This window comes from Solenopsis invicta, chromosome 12 (assembly GCF_016802725.1).
Source record: "Solenopsis invicta isolate M01_SB chromosome 12, UNIL_Sinv_3.0, whole genome shotgun sequence".
NCBI classification, from domain to species: Eukaryota; Metazoa; Arthropoda; class Insecta; order Hymenoptera; family Formicidae; genus Solenopsis; species Solenopsis invicta.
In genome coordinates, this window is record NC_052675.1 from 16,628,835 (window position 1) to 16,650,113 (window position 21,279).

The window sequence follows — 21,279 nt, forward strand, 5'->3', positions numbered from 1 at the left end:
ACATCAGCGAGGATAAAAAAAAATACATGTCTGATAAACCCTCGTAATTTGTTCTTTTTTCAAATTTTCTGTATGCTAACATTTCCAATACTTATTTGATTAAATATTTTTTAGCGGATTTAAAAAATCTAAAAGATAAACAAAATTGAAGTTGTTTTACATTTTTAACCAAATAAAATTTTCACGCAGGAGATATTATAATACAATCTCTCTTTTATTATTTATATTTAAAAAAATCTAGGGGGAAAATGGAAAATGTTTTATAATATTTTTAAGGTAGATAAGATTTTAAACACAAAATATTATAATGCAATCTCTTTTTTATTATTTATATTTTTTTAAAATCTAGAAAAAAAATTGAAAATGTTTTGTTATATTTTTTAAAGTAAGATAAGATTTTAAACACAAGATATTATTGTATAATATAATATCTCTTTTATTATGTATATTTTAAAAAATCTGGAAAAAACATTGAAAATGTTTTATAATATTTTTAAGATAGATAAGATTTTAAACACAAGATATTATAATACAATCTCTCTTTTATTATTTACATTAAAAAATCTAAAGAAAACGCAAAATTAAAACTGTTTTATAGAATTTTTACGATAAATAAGATTTTCTACGCAGAATATTGTAATACAAAATCTCTTTTATCATTTATATTTAAAAAATTTTTAAAAAGCAAAATTGAAACTGTTTTTACAATATTTTTAAGACAGATAAGATTTGAAGCACAGGACATTGTAATACATTTCCTCTTTTTACATTACAAGAAAGTTTGAATTCTTTCTAATGGTTCCTGAAATCTCGGAGAAAGTAATCGGATATCAAATCCACGCGTTGAGAACCGCTACGGTGCAAAAGCAGACGCATACTGCGCCGCGTCGGCAAGATAGAAATTCCCCCACTCTCGGCGCGCGTCTCACCCCCTCCCATCCCGACCCCCCTCTCGGATCAACCTACGCCGCGGTAATATAAGGACCCCGCCCGGCGGCGGCGTTCAGTTTGATCTGCGACGTTGTGAGGTGCGACATTCGTGCGATCTTTCCGACGTTTCACGCTCACGTTCCGAACGCCTCGTTCGATTTCCGCTCGTTGCGACCGTTATTAGGGACGCGCCGAGAAGGTGCCGTTTTGCAACGCATCCGACGCCTACTGTGGTTCCGCAGCTCTGCGCGAGAAGCTAGCGCGAGATCTCCAGGATTTTCCAAGGTTTCAATCGAGGGATTAGACGAGTAAGTCGAGCACTCATTTAATGCGGCTCTCTTTCGCGAGAGGAGCGTGGAATGAGTGAGAGTGAGTGAGAGGGAACGACAGTGAACGCGCGGGCGACGCGCGTATCGACGCGGCAGCGGCGGCGGCGGCGGCGGCGGTTTGCCTGGGCGCAAGAGATTCCTGCGTGAGTGAGTTAGGGCCGACCACCGACGCGTCGATCCCTTTTCTTTAGCGTGCTCTCGGAGAGAAGCGTCCGCGCGAAATTGGACCGAAGAGGTTAGGAGACGCGCTCTGCCGCAGTGCTCGTTTCAATACTGCTTTCCGTGTTTTCAGATTTTTCCCACTGATCGGTAACGAAATTCGTAACTTTTCCGTATTTTCTTTTTAAGATTTTAGTTATTTAATAAAAAAAACCGTGCCAAACACGTTGCTAAAGCGAAATACACGAGTTTTTTCCTACGTTCTTTTAACATTTTACTCTTCATTAGGATATCTGATATTCGTTATCAGTAATTTAAAATTTTTTTTTTATTTAATTACTGTACGTTATTGTTTTAAAATTTACTGATCATATTGCTAAAATAAAATATATCAATTTCTACGTTCATCAATCTTTTAAGACACTCGAGACACCGATAACTAAAATCTTTATCTGTTTATTTTAATTTTTGTTATTTTAAAAGTTAAGTACTGATCGTATCACTAAAATAAAGTGTATCAAGTTTGCACATGTTCTGGCAGTTCTCTCAAGACGCTTGTCGGTTTTGCTATTCTAAAAATTACTGATATTGCTGTTATAAAATAAAATGTACTAATTTTGACCTTCCGTCAGTCTCTTTGCCTACTTTCTGTCACTCTTCGGACACTCGAGAAGAGGCTGAAAAAACATTGATCCCCGGAAGAGAGAAGCGTGCGAACGCATCCCGCGAGAGCGTCAGCAAAACAAACGCGCGTGTCACTAAGATAGCCGACTTTAGCTTTTATCGTTTAGTTTTCTCCTGGTTATCGCGATATTTTTCGAGGCTGGCTGGCTGGCACCGCCTTCCTCCTTGCGTAGCCGCGTAATTCCCATTCTTCCGATACATCCGCGGCGCGACCCACGAGGAGACGCTTTCACCGCGATTTCGTTCCGAGAAAGCCGAGGAGATCCGAGGGGAGAGAGAAAGAAAGGGAGAGCTTTTTTTTTTATGTCGCAATATCAAAAATTACGCGGCAACGACGACGATGGTCGCGTATAGTTGTGAATTGTCTTCCGCGCGCGCCCCTGTGCTGTCAGAAATGATTGACACGGCAGGAAAAAGCGGAGGCGCAGAGTCCAACGTTGACTCGGAGCGACAACGGTGAATTCGACGTGACACACACACGACGAGGCTCGCGTTAACGTGGACCTTGTCCCGTGCCGTAAATGGCAGTGCAATTTCTATCCCTCGTCAAATGTTACAAACCAAGTTTCGCTAATAGCTTTCCGAGAGCCAGCGCGCGTCTTCTCAACTTCAATAAATCAAAACTGCAGAACAGGCGGAAAAAAAAAGAATAGTGTAATCGGGGTCTCCCTATTCATTTTACGAGACTAGAAAGCCCGAGGAGAAGGAGAATTGATGGATTACGAAGCAACAATCACTTCCGCTGGTGTAATGAATTGAATTTTTATATAATAAACGTAACGCAACAAGAGTCGGTTGTCTCTCCTTCGCCGCGTGTATATAAAAAGACTCGCGCGTGGGTGGGATTGTAATACGAAATTACCACTCGCCATTGACGGTTTGCCAAAGTCCAGTTAAGTAATCGGTGACCGAAGGACGGCGATCCGAAGGTGGCGTTTGTTTTGCGTCGCGTCGCGTCGCGCCGCGTCGCCGTGCGATAACCGCACATGGTTTTTTTTTTTTCGCCGCGTCTCGATGCCTATACCTTCCTTCCTTCCTCGCTCGCTCGCTCGCGAGCCCAACGAACGCGAGCCGTGAAGAGAATCAATACTCTCGCGTGCAAGAGACCAGCGCGTTCTCCGTTCGGCGCCCAACTGGCGGCCATCGACCGGAAGATTGCACCGCGGAAACGCGTATTGCATCGCTTTGCCGCCGTCGTGGAAATTCTGATCGAAAGCATCCGATCGCTTGTCATAACCAATTCAATCTCTCCGCCGTGAAAGGAATTCAACTTTCAGAAGGCGATGATAGCGTCGCTTGGATACTTAACCCTCTGGAGGTGCGTCGCGGTGCACCGAAGACAAAACTAAAATATTTACTGCGGTACGTTCAATTAAACATAGGATTGATTCAAATGATTTTAGTTAGACAAAAAAGGTATGAAATGTTCATTCACGTCGACTATTAAAGTTTTTTTAATCAAGAATTAACTAAATCAACTCGAATTCAAATGTTACAAAGAAATATATGTGCGATGCGCAAATAAGGAGCGATATGTTGCTTTTAAATGTTTTAGAGTTGTGATAAGGCCAAATTACGAACAACAATTAGATAGTGTATTTTAGATTATAGATAGTGTACTTTTTAACAATTTAATATTTAGTTCGGTTCGTTCAATCAAATATTGAGTTTAATTAATTCTTGATTAAAAAATTCTAATAATTGAATAAACTATATCTTTTTTTTGTAGTCAAATAATTATTGAATTAATTTAGTGTCTAATTAAACGTATCGCATTGAATATTTTGATTTTTTAACAAAAATTTTTTTCTCTCTGTGAGTTTTTGCAATCTACCGTTAATTATAAATCTTGAATTATAAAATAAATGTATTTATTTCTTTTAATACGAGTTACGTCATTTTGGTTTCTTGATATTAATTAGTGTTTTATTTGATATATTAGAGAAACACATCCAAATAAAGATATAAATTAAACATAAATTAAATAGGTTTCACAAATCTAGTAACCATGTTAGGGTTAGGGTCAATCTATAATAGACGTAATAAGCCTTAGGTCATAGTTAAGAAATTCAACTAATCACAGTCAATTATTCTGCTCACATTCGACTGCGATTGGTTAATTTCTCATGACCTAAGGTTATTGCAGATTGTAGATCGATTTTGACGTGAGCTCCAAGGAGTTAATGTTAAGAAATTTTAACAGTCGTCGATGGCTTCCGATCACGCCGAAATTGACTGAAGGAAAATATGCGGCCTCTTGCGTAATCAAACGGTAGGATACTTGTGAAAGGAAAAATCTCTCATTTCTTTCGCGTATATATATGAGAACTCGAATAAAATCTTAATTAGTAGCGCGGGGAAAATTGTATTCGATGAAGCGACACAACGAGCTCGCTCGCAATGACCCTCTTTCGTTACGAGAATTAATCGGATATCTCCCCCCCCCCTCGTAGCTCTCGCAAAATCATTAAACTTAACTTTAAGTAGGTATACCACTTTCAAAACACAAACGGCGCAGTTATCGGCCGCAACGAGGTCAGTCCTTCTGCTCGTCACTTCTCTCTCGTTGTGCCGCGTAAGAAAACGACGTCGGAAAACCCGTTATGCCGCCCGGCACGGCCGCGAATTCCTAAGGCCGGAATTTTAATTTCTCAATCCTGTTAACGCTTCGCGACATTCCAGCGCTCGAGTGCGACTCGCCCCCGTTGCCGTATGTGCGACTGCAACTGCAACAGTTGCTTTCCGTCTGTCGGAATGCAGCACGCATCAAGGCGCTCGTTGCTGATCTTTTGGCAACAGTGTTGCGTTAAAGGGGAAAAAAAAAAAATTAGTAGACTCGGCGCGTCGGCGGAATCGGTCTCGAGCCGATAGAAACAATTAAAATCGATATCTGTTCGAGAATGTTTGGCTATACAACACGAACTAAAAGTTATCGAAAAAGAAGTGGAGACTTCTTTAGGTTAATTTTTTTTTTTTCGTAATTAGCAACGAAAAATTTTCGTAGCGAATGCTCCAATTTTGGACAGATTTATAATAATTTCTGCAGCGAAAATTACTATATTTTGCTGCAGTTTTAATTAAATAACTTTTAAATGAGTAAGTGGATTTAAATGAATTTTTGCATGAATATTTATTACAGTTTTATTGGTAAAAATTTGTAAAAATTTTGATTTAATTAGTAATGCTACTTCCCCAGCAAATTTGCAAATGAGTACTGCAAAACGCGATTTCACACAACGAATTAAGAGTAAACAAAAAATTTAAATAACTTTCAAATCAATAAATGAATTGTGCTGATTTTGTACTTTTGACAATGTTGTGAGATGTGACTCATACATCCTTAACGATCCTCGATTGTGCAATCCAATGAACACGCAGAATTGGCCTCTCTCAATCTCGTGGTTCGATCTTTTTTTTTCTATTTATATTTTTGTTGTTTATTTTGTTGTTTATTTCTCGTGGGACTTTGTGAGAGCCGACCTCGGGGGACGTGTCCCCTCTTTGCTGATCGGCCGCGTGCAAGACCGCAGGTCACTTTCGCACGGGGATCTCCTTCCAGCCGACCTGATTCCACCCCGGCCCGACCTACGCGCATCCATGTGTGCGTGGGTGTTATCCAGAATAGCCCGGGGTCGATCGATATCCCGTGCAGCTCCCGCGTGCTCTCCTCCTCGTGGGTTGTTGGCCTGATTTCCACCTTACGGGAGAGCGGCGGAAGCAGCGGTAGACGGCTGCCCTCTCACGACGGAAATGCGAAGAGCGCCGGCTGTTTAGTTTGTAAACATCCGAAAGAAATCGGACGTTGACAGAAAGGCGACGTTCTCGTTAACTTTTTCCGATCTTCTGATACAGTAGATCAATGCGAGTATATAGTTCCGAGTGAAAAAGAGATTAACAGGCGAAAAGAAAAACACATTTCGCCGAATGCTTCGTCGATTTCCTCTTTTTTTTTTTTTGAGGAAGAAAACGATAGTGGATTATTCTACGTCTCGCTCTCGTTCCTCCCTGGACGCCAAGCTGAACGGATTTCTCAACGACCTGCGAATGCGGATCGTGTGTGCCACTTGCATTGCCTTCACGCCCTCATCTATTCCTGTCGGGTCTAAACGGAACGAAAATATGCTCCGGGGTAGCCGTACCTCAGGCCGGTTGCCAACGGTTCGTGGACTGGTTTCGTAAACCGGAGCTCGCGTCCCGAAGGCTAATCTTAGGATTTAATTGTTCGCGAGAGGGAACGGTAGGCAGTCTGCTCGCCTTTAAGGGAATCGCATCGCGCAATTCGAGAGAGACGGAAATGAGAAACGATCGAGCGATTTTGATAAAAGATATTGAGATATTTGCACGTGTTCCGTTCGGACGATTTCTCTGAACAATTAAATGATTACGATGTAACGTTTGTATCTCGGGACGAGTTAAATATTCTTCACTTTTTTTTTTGCTTTAATTGTTAGAAAGATAACGCGTATTGTTCTTGAGAGTGCAAGTGTGCAAATCCTAATTGGAGATAAGTAAATTAAAGGATAATTTGTCTTCTCAGGGATACCCGTGCGCCAGCATCCTGATTAGAGTGCGATCATTAACGAAGGAATATGCCATCCCGACGCGCATGACCAATTAGCCGCAGTCCTTGAAGGTGATTTGCGGAACGGAAACGTCCGTGGATTAGCACAGATTAGTTAGCCGCTAATTCGCTCACAACTGTTCACGTGTATACATATTGAAAAATGGGCATTTTCTATGGAAAGTACTTTGCGTTAATAGCATTAGAGTACTGGGAACTATTATAATATTTTGCAATTTTCCGGATTCATTAACACGGATATTATATGGACTGAAGATATCGGTCAATAACAATGTGTCAGTCATACAAAAAGTTCTTATCTCAGCGCATGGGAGGACAGAATAATTATTCTCAGAAAACGAATCATCTCGCTCTCGGTATAAATAAAAATGTTTCTAGGAACAGATCGTGTCTTGATTACTAAAAATACATAGAATGATTTTTTTCTATCAAAAATATATTTATTGAATAAAATATTATTTTTTATAGTTTTTATAATTATTTTTATTCTAAAAAAATAATTATGAAAAAATTACTTTACTATTTTTTCATTCAATGGATACATTTGTGATGATAAAAAAAAATTTTATATGTTTTGCTAGTCAAAACACGCCTACTTTTAAAAACTTTATTTACATCGAGAGTGTGATGATTAATTTTCTGAAAATAAGTATTCTATCTCCCGATGTTAATAAGATAAGACGATCAAATCCGAATCCGATCATAGAGCTTTGCCGAAGGCCGCGCGATGACTCCGCAGCGTACGTATTGGACGCATATTGTCTCTTAAGAGTGATATCGACCGGTTTCGCAAACGTTATCGCGAACCGACATATGCCAGAGGGGACGTCTCCGAGGGGCGTTATAAATAATTCCAGGTGAGAGAACGGCGTCGCATAACATCACAGAATCGACGTTATCTGTGTCGTCGTTGACTGTTATGGCGTCATTCATCTCGCGCTCGCGTAGACACCTCTCCCACCTCGGGAAATCCGCTCCACTGCTTCCAAAGCGTCATCATTGTCGTCGTATAGGATGAACGGAGTGATTTATAATCGTGACGTTATCGTAGACTTAAATCCGACGAACACCCGAGAGGTAAAGAGAAAAAAAAAATACGAGGAATAATGCATAGTTTCTTGAAATCCCTTCAACGTATCTCTGATATAAAAAAAAAAAAAATACCGGCAATTAAATCAGCAATAATTTTAACATATTTTTTTCGAAAGGTCATACGCAATTTATCCCTCAATTGCAGATTTCAATGCGATGCGCGAGATCATCGTGACGCGTTTGTTCGTTTATATTGGAAGTCGTCGCGGACTTTAGTCGACGATAACTCAGTCCTTCTTACGAGATTATCTACTCTTCGAGAATGGTGCGCAAATGAAAAGAATTAGACTTGAAGTATGCAAACACGTATGCGTACATACGTACGACGAATCGCGAACGGTATTAATATAATCCGGTTATTTATAGCCCGCAGCTTTATATTATTTGCGGCTTATACAGTTCTATTTTCGCGGTAGTGTTACCTACTAATCCCGCGGTTTGAACGCGGCTGCGAGGATCTCGGCTTATCCCCCGCGATATCCCTTTCATCCGGTGTCTTTCATTCGTGTTTCTTTTTTTCCCCTTTCTTTATGCGTTCGCTTCTATCCGTGAAAAATTGAGGTAACGGACAATTTAATCCACAAATTCTCTCTCTCTCTCTCTCTCTTTCTCTTTGGAAATAATCGAGTGTGATATCCATTTTCACCTGATAAATTCTGTAGTACTTTCGGGATAAGCCATCTCAAGGATGTGTAGGATATTTCTCAAAACATTAAGAAAATTATGAAAAAATTACAGATTGTTTTATATTGCACTTGAAAAAATTTGACGGCGACTTTCTATCTGGATAAAAAATTATTTCAATGAGAACTAGACATGTGCTCTAATGAAAATGTAATTAATAATGAAATAATGAAAAATCTGAATTTTTATTTAAGTACTTCAAATATTCAAGATGGTTTATGTTAAGTTTCACTGCGCTGCAGAGATCAGTTCTGTAAACAAGATTTATTTATTTACAAAGTAACTAAACGGACAATCACAGGAACACCTTTCTTTTATTTGCTTTGATACATTCTGAAGAAAATCACGCGTCTCTCTTATGCACTCGGAAAGAACGGTTTTCCTAAAGCATCTAAAATTTAGTTGAATCTGAAAATAATTTTGCTAGGCCATCAAAATAATTCTGTTGGACTCTCTCTCAAACTGAATTGCTAGAATGTCAAAATTTTTGTGCAAATTGCTCATCATGCTTGAACATCCGTCACAATCATTTTGACAGTCCAATCAAATTATTTTCAAATCTGTATTCAGATCTAAATATGTAGACACTTCAACAAAATTATTCTTTCTGTGCGGGACTTTCCCGCTCGTCGAATTCTTGGCGCCGCGTTCCGTGAGAAATTGCGTTAATACCTTCGCGATTTAACTCACTGAGTCATCGTCATCAGATCTTCGACTTTGACATACGAGCAGAAATGACGCGCAATTGCGTACAACGATTTGGTTTCCGAAATTACCATTACAAGTGCCGGAACGAAATTAGCAGCGGTTCTCCGAGTCTTTCCGGATTGGCCGCGCTGCTCGATCCCGCCAACTGGTCTTTCCAAATGAATCTTAAGTGAATTCCTCGGATAAAAGGAGTTTATTCTAGCACTCAGCGTGGGAAATCCATCGCGAATGTAAATATTTTATTACCGGTGATTAATGTGACATGCCTTCTTTTTTTTCGTATTTTCGCGAGAAACATGAACGAGATGCGTGACCGCAAATCGCTCTGTTTACACAGAGCATCACGGTTACGCGTGATCGTAATTTGTTCAACGAGGAAAACTGTCGAGATTGGTAATCGTGCAAAAAAAAAAAAGAAAAAACAATCGACAATAAAAGTCATACCGACACGTCGTGAACAAAAGAAAAATTGAACAAAGCGTAGAAAAAGAAGCTAAAAAAAAAACATTTATCGACAGTTCACGTATTATTACACACATTACATCTGGTTGATAAGCGTCCAAGGTTTAGATTTTCACGAGGCATAGGTATAGGTCGCAATTCTGGGAAAGTCCTACAGGCACGTGGGTGTATGTACGTTTGTCGTATCGCGTCGCGCCAAATGTACATATACACGCGCCGCGATAAAAGTTTTATCGGTGCGTCGTGGTTCTCGTAGTTCGGCATTATTTCTGCCTGTCTCGGCGTTATCGTGGTGTAGGCTCCGGCGGGTCGCTTGATCCACTTCCGTTTTATTATTGAAACGATCTCGCGAAAACTGTTCTTGCAAACTGCCGCCGTCGCTCCAGCCCGTTCGCGTGTGGGCGTATCGATTACGAGCGTCTCGAGGAATGCCGAGAATTTGTGCACGGTCGCGCGGGATGACTGAGCTTTTTTTATCAATGATTACGCTATCGCGGTTAGCGAGAATCCAACGCAGAACACGCGCAGCGACGCAACGCCATGGATGGCGGGGTCCCTCGGGGGGTTAATAAATGCAAATGCAAATCGATCGGTTTGCGCGGCGTAGTAGTACTAGGTGGCGACGACGCGAGATATCGATCCGGCGCCGTGTGTACTTTTAATATGATCCGCGACGAAACGCGAACCAATAGCATGCATGATGTTTGCGAGTATGCACTGGACCTGAGGAGACCGTTTGGTATTGATTCTCTTTCTGGCGGCGGAGTCATTAAAAAAACAAAATAGTCCGCTGCAGCGCGATTTTTTCGGACTTGCTTGCGTATGTATTCTTTTTTACTGACAATGAATCAAGTTCAAGTTAATGACTTGAAAAAGTAATTTAGTTACGTTAAAAGTTACATGGATACAAAATTAACTAATTAAAATTAAATTCACTGAAGTTAAATTAAGAATTAATTTTAGAAAGTATTATTTATATTAAATTAGAAGTTCGAAATTTTTTGAAATTAAGTTACGTAAAATAATTTATAATATGGATTATCAAATTTATTTTACTTGTAAATTAAGTTTATATGAAATAACAAAAAAATATTGCTTTTTATATGGGAATGTATTTTTCTTTTACACAGATGAATTTTTAACTTAGGAAAAAGTTAATAAATAAAAGTGTTTGTGTTTCAAAAACATCTAGTTAAAGTTAAAAATTAAATTATTAAAAAAAATTATTAATTTTTTAAATAATTCTATTTTACTATAATCTTATTTTTTGTAAAATAAATAAAAAATGTGAAAAATTGTAAAATAGAAATAGAAAATTCCTCGAAAGTGCTATCAAATTCTTGTGTCTTCTCGTCGTGTACGGAGAAATACTTCTATCTTTGTTTTGTAATTTGTGACGCAGATAATTGCGACATTGTTTATTTATACATCATTGTCGAGCGAACCCTTCGTTGGCGCCGCTTATCCCCTCATGAGAGAGTCGTTTCGTTGGCATCCACATGTGCGTGTGTGTCAGCCCCAGAAAAACCTTGACTTTCTCCATCTACTTATTCGTACACAGAATTGTTAATTTCGCAATTGATTCCTTTCGTAACGACTCTCCCGCTGATTTGCTCCATTGGATACGCCTGTAATATTTTTTGTCATCGATTTTTCAATTTTTTAGAATTTACACCAGAAAATCTATCGCAAAAATAAGAACAGAGAGATGCGATGAGTCACAAGCTATATTATTCTCCGTGTTGTAATATATTTTTACTCTGTATTGCGTAAAGTGATTCTCTTTCTGGACGTGAGCCGATCGCGATGTCAGCGGAACGAACAATAGACGAATTCGAGAGTCGCCTTTCGCCTCGCGAAACGCGCGGCGAAAATCGATGTGCTTCATCAATATATCGCAGCTCGTACGTGTCGGCCTGTCGATATTCACGTAGAAAGCAAAAGCGTTTCGTGCCAAGGTGAGATCGCGATGAAATCCGCTCTCGCGAAATGCCCTTCGCTCGTTGTCATTGCGTATACGATCCTGAGCTCCGGCATACGCTACTCTAATAAATCACCGAAGCTAAACTTCTAATGCACGGGTATTACGCGATAATCTCTACGATCCAAGGCACAATCACGGAATTGTCCGACATCCGAGATTGAAGGTTTGCTACGCCAGGATTAAATTTCAGAGATAGCAGACACGCAGGCAAGATGTCGTTCCTTCGCCGTTATTATTTTCGCGCGGTTGATCGATCGCTCGGTCGTTCGTTCGCAGGAGAATGGGCGGAAGTGACTGCACGGATATTGCAATAAACATTTTGCGGTTTCGCACTCTCGAGTTTGATTTGGCACCTTGAGGGTACGGTGAAAGGCGTGCACGCGAAGTGATAATTGTCAACCTTGGCCTTTGATATAACTCGGATTCTAATGAAATTTCTTTGGCGTCTATTTGCGGCGTAATTTTTTTATGCGTAACCGTGCCTCGATAGTATCGTATCCGCTGCGTGCGTCAATATTTTAAGATCTCTTATCGACGATATCGGATGCCAGGGATTCCCCGTGGTTCATGTGTTTGTCATTGTTCTCGTTTGTAAAGCGTTGAAAAATCTTTAAAATTATTTTCTAGAGAGAAATAGAAAGTATTTCGAATGTGCATTCGATTACTTTTATATAGTCGTCTATGTATTTTGGAACGAATTGAATCGAATTTTCTTTTTTCTTAGATATAAATCGAGTTTTTAATTAAAAAAACGTAAAAATAGAAAATTATATACTTAAGACAATATGTTTACTTACTTAAAAAGTAAATATTTTTATTTAAATAAAACAAATCAATGCATCAAAATATATGGTTTCAAGAAAATCTACATTTTTCATTTAAAGAATTTTCCTCTCAGCGCGTAAGAATCCCTTTTTGAAATCTGTTTTAAATGCACATCTGCGAAACGATTGCTGATTATAAATAATTTTCTCATTTATATGTTTCAGTACCCACTTACCAGTGCAACATGTCGGTCACTTCTGTGCAATCAGCCACGACGGAGAGCCTCTCCCGCCACGGGTGAGTAAAATCATCGTCACTCCAGTCCTTTCGCGGACTCGGACTGCGGCGACTTATAATTGCAAATATCCGACGTGTTCGTCTCGCCTGAACGATTTTTCCTGCTGCGAAATGCGTCGATATTAGGGAGATTTTCATGCCGCAGAATATTATACGCAATGCGACGGTATTAATATGAATTTCAGATCGCTTAATTGAAATGTCTCGACCTTCGCACCTAACTTTTCATCGGCGTGAAATATGGCCTTTTGCGAGAAAAATGGAACACACGTGGCACATTCCACGTGTCAAGCTAAATAGACGATTAACCACGGACTCATTATCTTGCAAAATTTATCTTATGTACATGGAAATATATTAAAATATGTGTATAGAAATGTCGCTTAATGAGCAGTAAATGATAATCATCCTGTCCTCGGTTGAAACTTGGAGGCTTCGCTGGTTACGTAACCGGTTCCGATAATTAATTTCGTGGCTGTGCGCTAGACACGAGCTTTGCGATCTTGAACGCGGGGGCGCGATGCAATGGGAGAGGGTGGAATGCTGTGCATTTCGCGCGTTAGTCAAACCGGTGACTTAGTTTCCCATTTCCGTCTGAACGCACCGTAAACTCGACTTCCTACGCAACTACCTGCGCGCGTTGGAAACGCCAATCCGAGGGACATTGAAGGTGATCTGACATCGTTATATCTCGCCGTCATATCGAAATCATTTCCCGTCCGATATAGATAAATGGAAAAGAATTCCGATCAATTCGGAGAACTATGTCGAATGAAGGTCAGTGTTGCTGATTCAATTCGTGAAATCTCTCATGTTCTATCGGTATCAAAAAATTCGAAACCGTCATGCGTGCGGAATCGCGATAAATTACACTGAGAGAAAAATATTTTTTTAATGAAATTAATACATTTTCTTAAACTCATATATTTTGATGTAAGCATTTGTGTGTTTTGTTCAAATAAAATTATTTACTATAAAGTAAATAGACATATTATCTTAAGTACATAATTTTGCATTATTATTTACATTTAAATAACGACAATATTATTAATCTTAATTAAATTGTTTCCTTAGAAAAAATTGAATTATCTTGAATATAAATATAATCTAGCAGTAAATATTTCAATTATGGGATTTTCAACTTGACTGCAAGTAAATAAGCTATTAGAATCTATCGAGTAAATTTTTTGTGTTGAATAAAATTTTTTTATTTTTTTGAAATAAAATTTTTTATAGTTTTTTTCGGCATTATTCTATAGATGCTTCTGATTATCGAAACTATTAAATTGCTCACCAATTTAATAATATTACTTATTCCGGCTGCACGCAATAGCTGTTTCAAGTCTGACGAAAATGCAGCGCGCAGTTTGCATAAGTCGGCGATCGTAAAAATTACTATTCAGCATTAAAATTTGCTGTGACCGATATTTCTCATATTTATGTCGAAACATTTTTTTTTAGGATATTTTTTTCTTGATGTATCGGCTAATTAATTTGCCGTTCAAATTAAATCGCGCCGTCGTTTTACTTTTCAAGAATAATCATTATACTCCCAATTATTCGACTACGTCGCGATGGAAATATTTCAGCAAAAATCGCAATAGTTTTCGCCGTCCCGGAAACTTACGATTGCAATGATACCTTCTTATTAGAAAGAATATTACGTACGCGCGAGAGAGGCTTCTCCGAGCGGTTTGATTAAAGAGCCATATAATCAACTATACAATCAGTGTGTGCCGCAGAGACGAGCCCAATGATCTTCGTCTCGCGATTCGCAGTCATTCAGAAAAACCTTCGTTCCCAGTTTTTGTTCCCGCCCCCGTATCTGGACTTGCGTATGATATCTACGTAGCCGAGAACGCGGACACAAACACGAACACGTCGCGTCGAGCTCATTACGCGTGCGTTCACGTCGCCGTCACGTGAAAGAAACGAGTTTTTTCCTTCCTTATTACCATCTACATACGAGCGCAGACTCGTCGTTCGAGTTAATCGCGACCGCGCGCGGAACTTGATTCTTCCTTCGGCCGGTCAGGTTCAAGGCGGTTTGATCGCGAATTTCATCCTCGCGAATGTTTGAATCGACTTTTGCCCACGTTTTTCTTCTCGACGAAGGGTACAGAGTTCCCGTGAGAGATTGAGATCAGCATTATGTAATGGAAACTTTACGACAGATTGGCTTGTAGTGTAATTAGCATTAAGAGCTTCTCTACTGAATTAAGTAAACCGATTTCTTTTAAAAGCAGAAGTAGAATAAGACGTATTATGAAATACTAAGACTTCACTACTAAGAATGTTTTGGCTATACAATACGAGCTAAAAATTATTGAAATGTAAAAACTTAAGTCTTTTTATTCTTTTTTTTTCTAATTGAAAACAAAAAATTTTAATCGCGAATGCCTAAAATTATAGCTGCAAAAAGAAAACATTGCAATGAATAAATCGATTTACAATGATTTTTACTGCGAAAATTTGTATATTTTATTACAGTTTTAAATAAATAACTTTGAAACGAGTAAATGGATCTAAATGAATTTTTGCACGAATATTCTCGAGTTTTATTAGTAGATGTAAAAATTTTGATTTAATTGATAATGCTACTTTTCTATCAAATTTGCAAATAAATGCTGCAAAACGCGATTTTGCATAAGAATTAAGAGTAAACAAAAAATTAAGTAACTTTTAAATCAATAAATGAATTGTGCTCAAATTTTACACAACTCAAACATAACATTAGAATATTCTATGAAATTTTTATATTTTTGAGACATGACATACTTTAATTTTCCTTACGTTACCGCATGTATGTAAGTACACCTGTGATCTGAGATGACAAAGATGGAAGAAACATTATTAGAATTTTTTATAAATTAAAGTAAGAGATTTTTTTTTTATAAACTCAATACAAGAAAGTTTTATGATAGTGTGACAGTCTTTAGCGTGCACCAGAAGCTAGAAATCTCCCCAAAGGAATTGATTCAGCGAATTCAATGGACATTAATAATTTAAAGATTAAACCCGCTTCAGTATAAATGTAATAAACAAGCGAAGAAGCGTCAGTCCGGTTGAGGATCGATCTTGATTCCTGACTTTATATATACATATAAATTTTAAATACATTTTCAATTTTCATAAACTGCGCGTCGAACATCAACGAGCCATTACGTTAATTCGCGAGCGTCGAAAATTGGCAGTCGCCTAATTTACATGGATCATCGTTTTCGGTTTGCAGGAGCAACATCTCGTTATCCCGTCACAGTTTGTGCGGGAGCGTGGACGACGATCTGCAGGGTTCACATCCCCAGTACCAGGACACGATCCTCACGATCGAGGAGCTGCGCGCCCAGCTCAACTCCTGCTTTACGTAAGTTGATTTTTGCTCTTTTATCGCCGCATGCGAATCGGCCGCGCACAATCCGACGAGATCGTGGGAATTGATCGGGGGATTACGCAACCGCGCCACGTTATCGAGTGACGTGCCCGCCGTCAATGGACAATGGAATCCGGTATGATCCGGAGTCGCGGACTCCAATTCGTTGCGGCCGCGCCGCGACGACGCGTTTATTCTCCTTCGTCAATTCGGGAGAGAGATGTCCCTCCTAATGGAGATTATTACGCTCCTTGACCCGCGCGAGAGGTCGATTGAGGGCAAAAAAACGATTCCTCCTCCCTTGGCCGTTGAAATTTTGGCACGAGGGATCGGGCGGGATTTGGACACGATTGTCGGTATGGAATGCAAGAAACGAGGCTAGTAGGTATGCCCAGTGTTTATCCGGTGACGGTTGATGCGGCTATTCCGGTAAATCGATGCCCTACATCGAGCGCATGCAGCCTCGGTGCGCGGCATTTCCGTGAAATATTCGTGGTGACTCCAATCAGAAGCATTCGGGACGCTCTAGAAAGATATTCGTTCTTCCGCCCGGCAGAGAATTCTCATTCCCGTTAGCCTCCAGTTCCGCGAAATCTTTATTCAATAAGATTCCTCAAAATGATTCATACACTGAGAAAAGAAAATTGTTAACTTGATTAAGTTTTTTAACTTTGATTACATTTTTTCAGTTCAAGTATTTATGTATTTGACTTAAATACTTGAATTTTAGTTTAAGTATTTATATTTATATTTAACTCAAATATTTGAACTGAAGAAAGTGTTGAAAAGAAGTTGAAAAATTTAGCCAATTGCATGGAAAGAACGATTTTGCTGAAGTATCTAAACATCTAGCCGGTTACAGATCTGAAAATAATTTTACTGGACCATCAAAATATTTATGACGGATGTCCAAGCGTGATGAGCAATGCTACAAAAAATATTGTCATACTAGCAATCGGTTTGAGATTATTATCAGCGATAATTAGTTTGATGGCCTAACAAATTTATTTTCAGATCTGTATCTATTTTTAGATATTTTAGCAAAATCATCATTCTTTCCGCGTGTCGAGCAATACAAATACAGTTTTGCGCAATATTTTTTTCGCAATACTACGTTCCACTTTTCCAGTCTTGTATCGAACATTTTACTATACTGTTTCGCGATACATCAGCGTTATCAACGAGCGAATCTTACGTAAACCGGATGCTCTGGTCGAATTGCTAAACCGGAGCGAACCGACATGAAAGGCCGTCGCGGGTTTTTGCAATGTAAATTGCCGAGCTTTTTTGCGAGTGAATTTGCGCGTTGCGCGATTTCCGTGTCGCGCCTCTATTATTAGCATAATCGGGTGTGTATTCGCGCGACGATTCATTATCGTTATCTTGTTTCTCTCTGGGCAGATGCGGGGTGTCGTGGAGCGAGGAGCACGTCTCTCTGGACTGCAGCGAGTGCGGTGGCTACTCCCTGCAACGGCCGTGCCCGCTCTGCGACGGACGTTGCCACACCGCGTGGAAGCGCGACCTCACCATGGTAAATATCCTCTCTCGCCCTCGAGAAGAATATACCGATAAATTCTTTTGACCTGCACACTGAGAAAAAAATTTATTAAAAATCTGAAATATTTAGTTAGATACGATCAACTAAAAATGGGATGATTCAACAGTTATTTAGTTGCACAAAAAAGATTTGTCCATGTCGACCATTCAAATGTTTTAATCAAGACTTAATTAAATCAACTCAATATTTAGTTGCATGTATAATGCCAATTTGGTTAATATAACCAAAAATAATTTTATTCTTCTGAATATTTAGCAAGTATTATCAAATTTAGTAATGTTTACACAATGCGACTGTTAAGGATGAAAAACATTTTATAAGACATTCTGTTGATTGAGTTTGCGATAAACATCCAATTTTTGTTGACTGTGTAATTGAAAGGCAAGAATCTCGTAATATTAATTCGTTTGCTAGTAATGATTTAGTAATAATTTTGATACAAAAATTATAAATCTTATGAGGTATTTGTTCTCTCGTTGCAGTCTCATGCAAGCGGTAAGGCGAGATGGATCGGTGAATGCGGTCTGAGCTGCGGACCTTCCCTGGAGGAATCGCTGGTGCCCGCGTTGGAGAAGCTTCGAGCCACCTCGTGAACGGCGTGGCTAAGCACCAAAAAATAAGCACAAGACTTAAATCCATCACCATCCATCTAGCGTCACCCACCACCATCGCGTGCGAGACCCAAGAGAGAACGAAGGAGAGAAAGAAACGTGTGAATGTGGACCGCGGATGATATGCATTATGTTCCTGAGGAGGGCGGCTGACAAAGGAAGGAAAGACTTGTTTCGAGCCCTCGAGGCTTCTTTCCCGCAAATACAAAGCCGTACCCAGAATCGTCCCTGACATCAAGGACCACCGTCGTCGTCATTATCGACTTTCAGGCGAAAGTACAAAGCTACGCGATTGACGTCCGAATTCTACGAAGAATTTTTACGTTGCACTGAACAATTGATTCTACATACGTTGCAGTGAACTAAGTTTTGAATACTGTTCGTACCGAGAACGAATTCCAATTTATGTTCGGAGGATTTTACGCCGATTCACCGTGTCGAGAGGTTAATTTCGATTCCTTCTTCACCGATGTATGATCAGAGAATTAATATCACACTAACAATTTCTGTCAGGAAACAGAATTTGATTTTCTTTCCAAATGAATTCTTGTCGCTGCTGATATGAATTTGTATTATTGCTACGAAAAACGATTCTTTGCAAAGTTAATAAGAAAAATAGATAATTTGCCAAAGAGAAATTCTCTGTTCCAGAATACATCGACGTATTCATGAAATAGATTTGATTGTTCTTTGGAATATTTTTTAGTTTCTAGATATTGTTAAAGTTTAAAATAGAAATTTATAATACCAAACAAAGCGCAAGAAATGTAAGAATGAATCGGTAGTATACTCTGACAATTTCCATTTTTCAATTTATTCGGCCTCTATCTAAAATTATTTCGTTTTACGTATAAAATTCAAGATGCGAAATTTCTCAAATTATTTTATACGAAAAAAAAATTAAGAGCGTAATCTCAGAGTTCATGTGAACACGAACGAAGCATTTTGCTTTTAGACTGATTGGCATTGTACGAATTATATTTCGGAACTACAACAGCCGATGTTTTCGCACAGACTAACTTTGATAATCGTGATTTTGAAATATTTTTATACCATTTGATTTGGTCATCGTTGTCAACAATTTGTCTTAATTTATTTGTCACTCGCATATTTATAACAAAATTCCATGCTTCAATGCAATTTCTGTTTCATACACTTGAATCGGTCAGTAGAGAACAACATAAAGTTCATAATTTTCCTAAATTGAAACAGCCAAAAAAGTTTTTTTACGAAAGTAGACATTCTAAATATCTTTATATTGTTTATGCAAATAATATAATAACGTCCTTATTGTCACATAATTGTCATTTAAAGGCAATTTTATATATATATATATATATCTTTACGTGTTTTGCAAACAGCGTTACGCATCCATTCTGAAACAATTTTAATTTCTAAGTTTAAAGTGTTCAGAAAACGATCGATTCATTTGTAAAAAATTCGATTTTTTTTAAATCGTGAATTGCTTATTATGATTATTATTTTTCCGAAGTGCGTAGCTTAGATCTTCGGTCGTTCCTACAATATAACATTGCGAGAGTAGCCCAATCTTCATCTTTACTTTTTTACGTAACGGACGTACTCGGCCTCTCTGTCGCGCAAAGAAGCGCGAGTGTGCATTACGCAAATCCTAGGATAATTATTAGGCGCCAATTAATCGATCGAGCGATCTGACGGCGAGAAGCCCATTAATGGGCCTTTCGCACTAGAGCACGACGTATCGATTTCGTAGTAAATAATTATTCGGTATACCTCGCTTTCATTTGTCAACTGTATCATTGGCGAAATAATTCCGAGCTTGCTGACTGTATACGATAAAAATTTAGTCAAAGTTTTGCCTCTCTAGCGAGGATTTAGTGTTAACGTGACGTGATTCAATCGTCATAGTCCTAAGGATCGATAGGCAGTCGGCGTGTTACGAATTCGAAAAGAATTATTTTTACAAATAGAAATTAGAAAGTTGATCGCGCTGCTTTGAAGCAATTTTAACTTTCTAATTTTATTGTATGGTTAAAATTATTACGGCAAGAAAAAAAATTTAATAGAAATACACAGTTGTACTATCCGTTCTCGTACTGTGACGAAAAATTTATGCGAATCTCCTTGGGTCTATGAAAGTTTAAGAAGAGCCGGTTGTATTTATAGCGTTTCTTGACAAAGATACGTCTTGCTCGTTTTAAATCGTCCGCTTTCCTGCTGAGCTTTTCTGCCAAGTGATTGGAGGAATAGCTCTACCCCAAGTGCGTGAGAACGTCTCGCGCGGTTCAGCAATTGTGTACTCGACACAAAGAGTCACGAGTGTCAAAAACAGAGATCTCATTCTTAAAAAAAGAATATCTGGAGAATCAAATTAAAGTTATACAATTTTGTAATCGTGTAATACAAAATGATATTTTTACTTTAACGGTGCAGAATGCAGATTTATTTAAATATATTTATAATTTATATGTGCAAATATGATGCTGTTATATTTTATTATTGTTATTATGGCGCTCGCAGGATTTTTTGTGTCGAGTCAATTTTGGAAAGCATTTACGTCGTGCCAATGACTTTTTCGGATTTTTATTGTTTTATAAGAGTCCCGCGTACTGAAGCCTTTCTTAGCGAAATATAGGAACAAAAGGATGTTTTCGGACGTTTTACCGATTTTCCTCGGTAGCGTATACTACATATATTGCGAGTGCGAATATACATGCTCATCAAAACACATTCTCATTTATTAAATTAAAACCGTAATGTGTAAAAAATTGTCTGGAGTATTAGCTCGCGGTGAGCTTTAGTTTAATGCTTTAGAAAAAGTCCTCGGTAGTAGTTTTTATTTAATCTGCGAACTTCTTATTTATGACAAATACTGCAAAAGTATGGGTTTAATAAATACTTGCAAAAAATCCATCGTGACTTATTAATACTCGTCTCCTTTCTTTTTATCCATCCATAATTCAAAATAATTCCTTGAAAGAGAAATGTGAAACGATATATCTAATCTATATATTTGTATATTTTATATATTTTTTTATTTTATATTTTATATTTTTATCTTTTGCATTAGAGAAATAACACTAGT

At 38.4% G+C, this 21,279-nt stretch overlaps 1 protein-coding gene across 3 annotated transcripts in view; it reads left to right on the plus strand.

Moving 5' to 3' along the window:
• Nucleotides 1–21,103, plus strand: part of LOC105195996 (protein pinocchio) — a 59,816-nt gene extending 38,713 nt beyond the window's left edge. For all 3 annotated transcript variants that reach the window (XM_039455972.1, XM_011161693.3, XM_026133398.2), the window contains 4 exons: nt 12,604–12,676; nt 15,909–16,040; nt 17,448–17,577; nt 18,087–21,103. In XM_039455972.1, the coding sequence (XP_039311906.1) occupies nt 12,604–12,676; nt 15,909–16,040; nt 17,448–17,577; nt 18,087–18,132 (381 nt within the window). In that variant the 3' untranslated portion in view covers nt 18,133–21,103. The remainder of the gene's footprint in view (nt 1–12,603; nt 12,677–15,908; nt 16,041–17,447; nt 17,578–18,086) is intronic.
• The last annotated feature ends 176 nt before the right edge of the window (nt 21,104–21,279 follow it).